The 11,818-nt window shown below is 37.0% G+C and overlaps 1 protein-coding gene across 1 annotated transcript in view; it reads left to right on the forward strand.

The window, feature by feature from the left end:
• LOC126100614 (UDP-glycosyltransferase UGT5-like) overlaps positions 1–3,559 on the forward strand; it is a 175,519-nt gene extending 171,960 nt beyond the window's left edge. Inside the window, exon 7 of the mRNA XM_049911240.1 lies at positions 2,719–3,559. Coding sequence (XP_049767197.1) covers positions 2,719–3,019 — 301 coding nt within the window. The 3' untranslated portion in view covers positions 3,020–3,559. The remainder of the gene's footprint in view (positions 1–2,718) is intronic.
• The last annotated feature ends 8,259 nt before the right edge of the window (positions 3,560–11,818 follow it).

Below are 11,818 nucleotides of genomic sequence, written 5' to 3' on the forward strand. Positions count from 1 at the left end.
ATTCTTTTTTGGGTAACAAATGCATAAAATATGAACACAATTTTCAAACTTTAGAAAAGAGCCATAAGAATAATAACTAAAAATAGTAGTCGACCTCATTGTAAAGATCTGTTCAAAACACTGGGGATTTTAGCTGCACCATGTGAATACATTTACCAGTCAGTTGTACATATCAAAAATAACATTGGTAATTACTGCACAAGCAGATCTGTCCATGGCCATGGAACAAGAGCTAGACTCAACTCACATTTACCAAGAAAAAATACACATAAAATTCAAAACAGCATTTTCTACCAAGGAATAAAACTGTACAATAAATTACCAAAGAGATGAAAGAAATTGCAAAAATACACTTATTTAAAAAGGCAGCTAAAAAGTACCTGTTATGCATTTTATACATTGAAGTATTACTTAGCTAAAACTGAGTAGGGGTTTGGTAAAAAAAAATGTACTACAAATAAATAATAATTATTATCATAAAAGATCCAGCATCCCACACAACACCATCGCACTATTTTTTTCCTTCTTTTTTTCTTTTCTATAAATATTTACGCCCAAGCTATGCATAGCACAACACTAACACTTCTTCCTCTTTCTCAGCTCAACATCTCACTTATTATAGAGGGATACTGACTCAGTTTTTCAGGAGAGCAAATGGGAAGTTGTGGTACAGAAAATGGCCCAGAGATCACTGGTGTGTGTGTGTGTGTGTGTGTGTGTGTGTGTGTGTGTGTGTGTGTGTGTGTAGTGAGTGAAGTGTTACGAAACAATGTATGTATAGTGTGTGCAGTGACTGATAGTGAGGACAGATTAGCTTATTTTAAATTGGTCTAAACATGTATATACTTTGACATGTTCTATATCCTTGTAAAAAGAGATCTATGGACGAATAAAGCTACCATTACTACTAAATGCAAAGAAAATTGTCACCTTTGTCATACGCCATGCTGTGATGAATAGCGAAACCTGGGTTTCTTTAAAAACTTTTGAAATCAGAGCCACAAGGACAGATGCACACTCTCTGCCTGGGCAAGACAAGAAAGGTCTAACAGTCATAAGCTGAAAGTAATCATCAAAATAAGTAATATTGTGAAAAATGTGATACATTGTTAAAAGCAAATGGTCAGGTTAGGTTTATTCAGAAGAAGTTCTGCTTTACTCACCCTATGGTCTGTAGCTGACCCTGAACGAGCCTCATGCTTTCCTAGAGAAGAAGAAGTAGTAAGGATGTTGGTGCTTTATATCAAATAAGGACTCGTATAAATGACGTGTGGAGACTCACAAGGGCCTAAGTACACTGTTTGTTGATTTTGAGACTGCAGCATGTTTATCTAGTGGTGAACCCATTTTATGAGTGCTGTATCACTACACTCTACATATGAACATTAGTGAAAAGCTGTGTCACCAATTTCTCTGGTATTCACTTCCATAAGGGCCCAAAACACAAGTTTTATTTGTTCCAGGAATGCCCTCTGGCTATAATGTTGCTCAATTCTTCAAAAAAGCTGAAAGCTCATGAAGAAATATCCCACCAGAATGTCACATTCCAAGATTTCTGCATTCCAGTCTGTAAAATGGGTGCCAAGGACTTTAGAACATTTAAAAGTCTTACCAACCTCACTAGGAAACCAAAAGTTGTTTGTGGTAACAATGTACATTTCACAAATTTTACAAAGATGAAGTTTCCAACAGCTTGCTATGAACTCTTGTGTAAAGTAACATGTTCTGCGCTGGGGTTGTGGAAGTCCACAATTTTCTTCTAGTAACAATGAGAGAGACCAGAATTTGTCTTTTCCCATAGTTTGTAGATGTCTTGCAAAGTATAGTCCCCAAATACTTAGGGGGAAGACAAATCTCAACCTCGAGGGGGAAAAAAAAAAAAAACTAGATCAAACTTGAAACACACAGAGTTAAAAAAAACTGCTAGATTTCATGCCTAAAGTGAACAGACAGTTTCATCTGAACCTCAAGTTGGAGAATGTGCTCCTTGAAAATGATGATATTGAAGACCATGAAGTATTGGCATGTGTTATAATCGTGTGTGTGGTGCATTTAGTACCTGTTCTTTATGTTCTGTTTCTAGCTTCGCATTAATTACAAACCACACAGCAGTCAAAAGACACCATTGCCACTTGCTTATATATGAAACTTTCCAGATCAAGATTATTAATAATCGTAAATATTAACAAAAATTTCATATGTAAAATGGGTACATGATATTTTTATAGAAAATATAATATGTTGAGACATGTTTAATAAACAAGTTGAATCTATGGTAGTGACTGTTTGCAAAAAATCTGATTTTCTCAAATGTCTATTTATCTCAAAACTTTGTTTCTGCATTTTGGGTCCTTACGTTTCTCAGTTCCTCAAATCTATCACTGTGTGAGTTAGCACAGAGGAAAAACAACCGTCTTTGTAGATTTCTTGGAATGTTGGTACATGGCTAAGGCACGAGCCTCAGCTGTCGAGGTGATTATGTTGATGTGTTTCTGACAGATATACTGTTGGTAAAATCTTGCTGAGAGTCACATCTCTCTTCAGCTTAGACCCTTCAGAATTTTAAGAAAATATTCTCACAGCCCCACCCAAGTACCAAACTATTCTAACTGATAACATGTCATTTATGTAAAATTATTTGTAATTGTTTCACCTTTCTGAGCTATGCAGTAGAAATTAATGTAATGCCTGCACTCAGTAGGTGCTTTATCTCTGCAGTTACAGAGACAGGGCACAGAAGCTGTCACGCCTCTTTCGCGACCGGCCGAGGCCAGCTCTGGAGGAAGCTATCTACTGGACCGAGTACGTCATCAGGCACAATGGTGCGCGCCACTTGAGATCTGCAGCCATGGATCTCACCTGGTATCAGTATTTACTTTTAGATGTCATAGCCATGCTACTGGCTGTGGGATTTCTGGCCCTTCTTACAGCTGTCTTCATTATTAGGGCAGTTGTAAGGCTCTTTGCTGGAAGAAAGAGTAATGGTGGACAGAAGAAGAAACAGGGTAAGAAAGATTGAAACACCACACAGCTGCTTTAACAGGCAGCATGTTGGAATCTGTCATCACATTAGTGATGACACAGCCATATATCCTGAAATATCAAGTGGACGTTATTACTGATGAAAACATAAATGTGATATCTGCAAAGTGATATTCAGCAACTAGTACAGTTCTGTTTATGTTTGAAACCTCAGTCAGCTTCTGTGATATGTATAAGGTTAACTTCATGAGGCATGCATATATACATCTTACGTAATGCAGTGAGTTACAGTGGACAATGTCAGGACATTATTCTCATGCCTTAAGTCTAAGTGGTTTAAATATTATGTACTACTGTGATGAATTTGAACCTGTTAGATATAACCTTATCATTTTTTTTTTTAATTCACTGCAGTATCTGCACTGCAAACAGTAAATTTATTATAGAAATTCTAACTGCAACTTATATGATATCATAAGACAGATTGATGTGTGTCTGAATTTCATTCAGTCAGGTACCAATCTAAGAAAATTTACTCTGTTACTCACTGAAATAAAATAAAATTATTAATATAAAATACTCCTTAAGTACCAACCAGTATCCAAATGTCTCACAATTGCCAATGCCTTAAAAATAGTATTCAGTTTAACTAGGTTCTAATTCTTGCAACATTCTGATCTTATCACGATTACAAAATGCTATTTTTGTGAAGAAGACATAACAAAGAGCTAGAGTATGGATTTACAGACCTCAATGCGAGATTAAACCAATGTACTCATGTAAAGGAATTAGATCAATTGACTGTGTCTGTCTTCTTCTGTTTGTTTAATTACATACTCTGTACACTAGGCACATGATTTACTGTCAAAGACATAGTATTAATGTTTGAAATACTGGTAGTGTGTTCTTTGTAATGGTTGGCAGTAAGTAATAGACTACCCGTAAAGCCAAAATGCTGGATGGGTAACAGGTGCCTGGAGCCTAGTAAAAACTGTTGGGTTTTCAAATGTCCTTTTCTTCATTGGACAGTTTTCCAATATAATCCATTTTTTTCCAAAACTGACTGGTGATATGACCTCTTAAAAACTCATTAACTATCATCCCAGACTTTACTTCACCTTAACAATCTGGGTTCACTTTTGTACATGTCTGTCGGAGATGTTATCAACAAGTAGTATTTTTTCTTTATTTTTTTATCTGTCAAATCTTGTACATTTCACATGAGTATTCATAAATCTTATGCATATATAGTTCATTCACTCATGTACATCTTTGTCTACATCTACACCTACACGCTGCTAACCACCATGAGGTGCGTGGCAGAGGGCATGTCCTATTTTACCAGTTGTTAGGGTTTCTTCCTTCCATTCACGTAAGGTGTGTGGGAAGAATGACTGTTTGAATGCCTCTGTGGGTACAGTAATTATTCTGTCAGGGACTGTAGTATATTCTAAATCATCATTTAAAGCTGGTTTTCAAAATTTTGTAAATAGGCTTCCCTGGGATAGTTTATGTCTATCTTCAAGAGTCTTCCAATTTAGTTCCTTCAATATCTCAGTGACACTCACCCATGGATTAAACAAACCTGTCGCCATTCATGCTTTCCTTCTCTGTATACATTCTACGTCACCTGTAGTCCTATTCGGTACAGCTCCCCCATACTTGAGCAATATTCTAGAACCACTTGCATGTGTGATTTTCAAGCAATCTCTTCTGTAGTATGACTGCACTTCCCCAGTATTCTACCAATAAACCGAAGTCTACCACCTGCGTTACCTACGACTGAACCTGTGTTATCATTCCATTTCATATCCCTACAAAGTGCTACACCCACATATTTGTATGAGTTGGCTGATTCCAACAATGACTCATTGATATTATAGTCATTGGATAATGCTCAGTTTCAGTTAGTGAAGTGCACAGTTTCATATCTCTGAAAGTTTAAAGCAAGTTCCAATCTTTGCACTACTTTGAAATATCAAAATCTGACTGAATATTTATGCAGCTTCTTTTGGATAGTACTTCATTACAAATAACTACATCATCTGCAAAAAGCCAGACTTTACTATTAATACTGCCTGCAAGGTCAGTAATACATAACATGAACAGCAAAGGTCCCAACACACTACCCAGGGCACAACCAAAGTTACTTGTCTATTTGATGATGACTCTCCATCCAAGACAACATACTGTGTCCTCCCTACCAAAAAGTAATCGATCCAGTCACAAATTTCGCTTAATACCCCATATGACCATACTTTACACAATAAATGTGGGTGTGCTTTTCAGAAATCAAGACTTAGTGCATCTACCTGACTCCCCTGATCCAAAGCTTTCAGTGTGTCATGTGAGAAAAGTGAGTTGGGTTTCATATGATCAATGTTTTCAGAATACATTCTGGCTGACATTCAGGAGGTCATTCTGTTCAAGATAACTCATTATGTTTAAGCTTAGAATATGTTCTCGGATATGACAAACAGAGCAAGGGAAAGACGACTATCTGTATACCTCTGTATGAGCCCTAGTTTCTCTCATCCTGTCTTTATGGTCCTAATGCAAGATGTACATTGGCGGCAGTAGAATTGGTCAACATTTGGCCTCAAATGTTCGTTCTCTGAATTTCCTCATTAATTCCTTGCAAAAATAGCTTCGTCTTTCCTTCAGGGATTCCCATTTGAGTTCATGAAGCATCTCCTTGATATTTTTGTGCTGATCAAATCTACTGACAAATCTAGCAGCGTGCCTCTGAATTGCATCAACTTCTTCCTTTAATCCTAACCAGGAGGCAATCCCAAACACTACAACAGTACTCAAGAATGGGCTGCACAAACATTCTATACGCCATCCCCTTTATAGATAATCTACACTTTACTAAAACCTTCCCAATAAAATGAAGACAAGCATTCACCTTTTGTATTACCAACCTGCTGTGCTTATTCCACTTTATATCACTTTCCAATGCTATGCATAGATATTTCATCGATGTGACTGTGTCAAGTAACACACTATTAATGCTGTATTCGAATGTTGCAGTATTGTTTTTCCCACTCACTGACATTAACTTACATTTTTCTACATTCAGAGCAAGCGTCTATTCACCACACCAACTAGAAATTTTGTCTAAATAACCTTGTATTCTTCCACAGTTTGTCATTATAGACACCTGCCCATACACCACAGCATCATTGGAGGTGAAGAAAAGTAAATTGGTGTTTCAAACAACACATGCCACATGCTGCCCATCTTCAGCTAAAGCTACTTCTTCTTAATCCTTTAATGCTGTAATCCATCACCTGATGTGCCACTGAAAGCAACAAAGGCAGTCACATGAGACACCAATGAAAACATGCCCTCACTGTGAGGCAAAACAAAATTTTTACACTACATGGTGTTATCAGTGTAAAGTCATAAAATATAACCTTTCCAATTAATGTTTCAGTTCCTTAGATCTTTTATTAATTTATTTTCTGGTGTTTTTAGTTGAGTAACATGTATATACAGATCTTCACTGAAGCGGCTAATTCTGGCTGTATTTCTCTTAATTCTTCTGCTGTTTCTAGACTGAGTTTGATAATGAATAAAATTAAAGGTACAGTGGATAGCAAATATAAAACTGAATTACAGTAGTGGCACAGAAAAAATAATGACTCAACTGCCCACCACACAATATGGAACAGCATTTACAGCATTTATTACTGTTGAAGATAGCTGGATGCCCCTTTTTAGCATGGGGATGTAGTAACATCTATTCATTTTCGTTAATACTTTGTTTTTGTGAATAATACTATTATGCAATAATTTAAAAGTTAAAGCATAACAGTCAACTTAAATACATTCTTCAACTCAGCCAGTGCTAGTCCTAACTCCAAATCCAAATATCAATATGCACTTTATTTTGTCTCTGACTGATTGTCTGTCTGATGACATTACTGTGCACATTGGTATTTGCCTGTATGGATGCTTCCATATTGTGTGAGACTACACCTTGTGGCTGTATCCAATACTGAAGGGTAACCAATAGATGTGAGGGCCTAGTGCATCAAGCAAGCAATGTGGTGCTGTGACAGCATGACTCTAAGTTACTTATTAGTCACTCCATTGTTAAGTTAGGATGTGCACCAATTTATCAATGACTTGGTGCATCATAACAAAATATGGGGGTTCCTCACATGCTGCCAGTTCTATATGCATGCAAATCCTGTTGATAAGATATTGATTGAACCTGTTTAACATGTAAAAATAAGAATGAAATCATAAAAAACATACTATGGATATACCTAAAGAAGTACTTAAAATGAAATGTTATAGAAATGGTCGTCAAACCATAGAATTAGAGATAGGGAATATGAATCTGCAATCAGATTTGGTCTAGGCAGCATTATAATAAAGTAAACCATGTTTAGTACTGATGTTTCTGTTATTTACATTAATTATCATGATCTTATTAACTTATGATCTGACTCGGGCTATTTGAGACTCTACTTTGACAGACAGTTCGACTGTTTCAGCAAGCTCATTCTAAAATGCATTTAAAACGTTCTGGTATTTCAGTTCTCTCATAAATATAGCTATTTATGCAAATAGTAAGGGCTTTATTGGTACAGGGATGTAATAAATGCCAAACAGTCAAGTACAAACTCATACAGCATGTAAATCAGAGAAAGAAGTAATCCTTCACACACAGCAATTATATCAACACACTGTTTATTATACTGAAATCTACTCTTTTCCGCCACATAAGTGTGCTGGTATACACTCTTACAAGTATGTATCAACTCTGGCATCAAGCAATAACAGTGAATGATCTGACTGCTAGTTCTAAGAGCCAACATATATGTATACTTTCTGTTATTCTACTTAATATTTTCATACTTGGAACTCAGCCTACTTTTTACTGTTCTGAGAAATGCATCACTTTATTAGCAACCAGTTAACATTCCAGCCACCACTTGACTTAGCTACTCAAAGATTACTATAGTCCAAAGACATCACAGTAAGTCAAGGATACCTTACAAAATACTACAACTCCACTCTTCAAAGATAATGAAAAAAAAAAGAAGGAAAGCCAACTTTGAAGTAAACATTGCTATCAAAACGTTTCTTGAAGTACATTTGCATAACAATACTGCTAAGCCCCTTTGTTTAAAGCTCAGACTAAAGAACCAAGACAATGAAGATATCAACATCTGTATAAATAAGTGCATACTAGAAAACTTTAAATACATAAAACTATTTGGGATAATAATCAATGACAATGTAAATTGTGATAACCTCACAAAATATACAGGGTGTATCAAAAAGAATCATCTGATTTGGCATGTCTATGTTTCTGAAACCGATAAACATATAGAATGAACTTTTCTTTATGAACAAGAAACTAAAAAAAAAAAATTTTTCATATCTTTTCATAGGTGTTCAATATGTCCTCCTTGAGATGTACAGCGTATGTCAATGTAGTATTCAAATTGTCTGCACACTATAGTGAGCATGTCTTCAGTTACAGTTTCCACAGCTACTGTTATGCAATGTCTCAGTTCATTCATTGTTGATGGTAGAAGAAGCACATAGAGTCTTTTATAAACCCCCACAAGAAATAATCTCATATAGTCAGGTCCTGTGACCTTGGAGGCCAGTAATGTAAGGCTGAATCATTAGGTCCAGTGCGACTGATCCATTGTTCAGTAATCCTTTGATTTAAAAATTCCTGCGCTTCCAGATGTCAGTGTGGCGGTGCCCCATCCTGTTGGTAAATGAAGCCATTCTTAAGGGGGGATGTGATGGAAAATGTAAACATTTACTTAAAAAATCATGGCAGCCATATTTATTAATGTAAAAATCTAAAATTTTGCAAGTGTAAAGCAAAAGAGCTTTGTTTTAAAGGAAGAATATAATAAAATATGCAGGATTAATATTTTGCCAGATATTTGAATTTTTAATTTTTTTACTCTCTTTTTTATAAAAAACAATAACTCAAATTCTGAACATGCAATTAATCTGAAAATTTTATTGTAATGTCCTGAGAAGGTTATAAGAGCACTGAACTACAGTTATTAATTAATGGTAGTGACTGTATCATTAACAGGGTTTTTAATTTTACACATCCAAAATTAACTTTTTTTTCTACATACAATCATCTAAAAATCAGAATGTAATTGCAGGATCTTGTATTTCTTAGTTCCAGGGAGACAACAACACGTTGCAAACAGTTCCTGAAAATTTCGTAGCATTAGCGCGTATACTTTTTGAGAAAGGCTTCCAATAACGTAAAAAATGTAAAACAGAGAAAATGAGGTTCAAAGATTTTCTTCTCATACTTCTACATGTAATAAACGTACCTCAATTTTAAAATCCTCCTTAGTGATACTCCTCAATCTCCAGGTTTCTCTTCTCTTCTCTTCGAATCTGCATATAATCTAAATTAAATTATTGGGGCTTTTATTTGCATTTTGTGTCTTTCCATAAGCACACATCCTCAATAAATCAGGGTTTGCAAGAAACCTGAATGTGAGCTTAATTGCATTCATAACAGATACTGGTAATGAGTATTTATTTGAATGTCTCATTTCTGTTGTTGAACCTACCAATCGTCTTTCGGGATCACAGAAGCGTCAGATTCCATCCGTCTGCTTTGACCCAAGGCGTCACCAATATGGCGGAAACAACCATTCTCAACGTCTCCAATATGGCGCCTACGATGTCATTACATAAACACAACAAACAGAAAATACATATGAAACCAACAAACACATCTCCCTCCAGAAATATAATCAAACTAATGGGACCAGCGCAGGAATTTGGGTGTTTTTGGGTGGTGAGAAATTAAATATCAACACATACAGACATTCACCACGATTCCAAACCACACAAAACGACATAAAAACACCACAAAATTCCCAAACTCCGCTACACTTACAGTATTGACGGGAATCAATCACTTCCCGTTACCTACATAGCTCAACTGCAACTGTCGATATCACAAAATAAAAACCAACTAGAATGAGATTTTCACTCTGCAGCAGAGTGTGCGCTGATATGAAACTTCCTGGCAGATTAAACTGTGTGCCGGGCCCAAAAATTATAATAGCACCACAACTATGGATACCACAAAACCAACACCTAAAACAACAAAACCTGGAATCGGACACTTCCCTTGACCTATATAGGTCAACAACAGCTCATGATACCGAAACACAAATAGCTACGATGACAAATTGGAGCCACGTGGGATTAGCCGAGCGGTCTAAGGCGCTCCTGTCATGGACTGTGCGGCTGGTCCCGGCGGAGGTTCGAGTCCTCCCTCGGGCGTGGGTGTGTGAGTTTCTCCTTAGGATAATTTAGGTTAAGTAGAGTGTAAGCTTAGGGACTGATGACCTTAGCAGTTAAGTCCCACAAGATTTCACACCCATTTTGAACAAATTGGAATCTGACACTTCCCATTACCTAAATAGCTCAAATACAACTGATGATACCAAAAAATTGGAGTCGAGTACTTCCCCTAAGATACATAAATCAACTGCAAGTGCTGATACTAAAACATCAACCACCAACACATGCAGTAAATAATACTGACCTAACAACACATAAAAACCCCACCAAACATTATAACACGCGAACAATAGACCCAAAAAAACGACTAATTACCACAAAAAAGTTCCAGCGCTTCATACTACATCAGTCACCCCAATCACACACAACCACTGGCTCAAACACACTCACACACACACTCACACACACACACACACACACACACACACACACACACACACACACACACACACATACGAACCACCCAACCTTCACCCTCCACACAACAAAAATCCACCAACAGTCCCTGGTCTGAGACCCTGGAACTCTGGCCAACTGCATATTCTACTTGCATACACTGCATTTCAATATCTCTGCCACTAGTCTAAAAAGTTGCAGAACCTTAATGACAGACAACATTTCGTCCCCCATTTCAGCCCGCAGACGCGCACTATTCAACTTAGAAGTCATATGCATACCTAACAAAAGAAGCCACAAATTAAATTGAAACAGCTTACCATACAACAAACAGCAAACCAATAATATCAAACAACACCGCAGTAACATAAACACAACAGAAACTTAATTCTTAACTCACCGAAACCAATTTCTGTTCTTCTATAACAGTCACGACCAATAAATGCACACTTCAAGCCTCGGCACCCAAATGAACCCAATACACCACATTACATGTGGATACACAGACCACCAGAGGACACCACCATCCACAACAAGATGACATCTACAAACACAGCACACTCATAAACTAAACTCCATGCCGTCATTACGTCACACACCACAACGCCTTTATGTCACGGGTCAAAGCCGATGGGTGGGATTGGACGCCTCCATTGACACAGATTGTGCATTGGTGTTTGGTCAGTGGATAGTTTGTGGAAAAAAATTGCCCACACAGCACACCTCATTGCCTCTAAATCATGTGTGTTTTTCCTGATAACTCTGCCAAAAAATAACTGAAGAGAATCAGTTTCTTTCAGAGTAAGCTTGTGTTTTCCACCTCATGGCTTTCCATCCTCAAGTACTTCACCTTTCTTCTCTTTCAGCAGGCAATGAAGCCTACCACCAAGCATCTTTTGGATATGGCCAGCATATTCCAACTTTTCTATTGTTGTATTGTATGGATTTTTATATGTTATAGCTTTGAGTGAAGAGAAGTCCCCATCACAAAGGTATTTAGTATATCTGACACCATATTGGTCCTCAGATCTGGAGAACATCATCACAAGTGCAGCAGCCTCCATGACCCCACTTGAGCCACCATAATTTTTATAGCATGCTACTGCATGCTTTT

This window comes from Schistocerca cancellata, chromosome 9 (assembly GCF_023864275.1).
Source record: "Schistocerca cancellata isolate TAMUIC-IGC-003103 chromosome 9, iqSchCanc2.1, whole genome shotgun sequence".
NCBI lineage: Eukaryota > Metazoa > Arthropoda > Insecta > Orthoptera > Acrididae > Schistocerca > Schistocerca cancellata.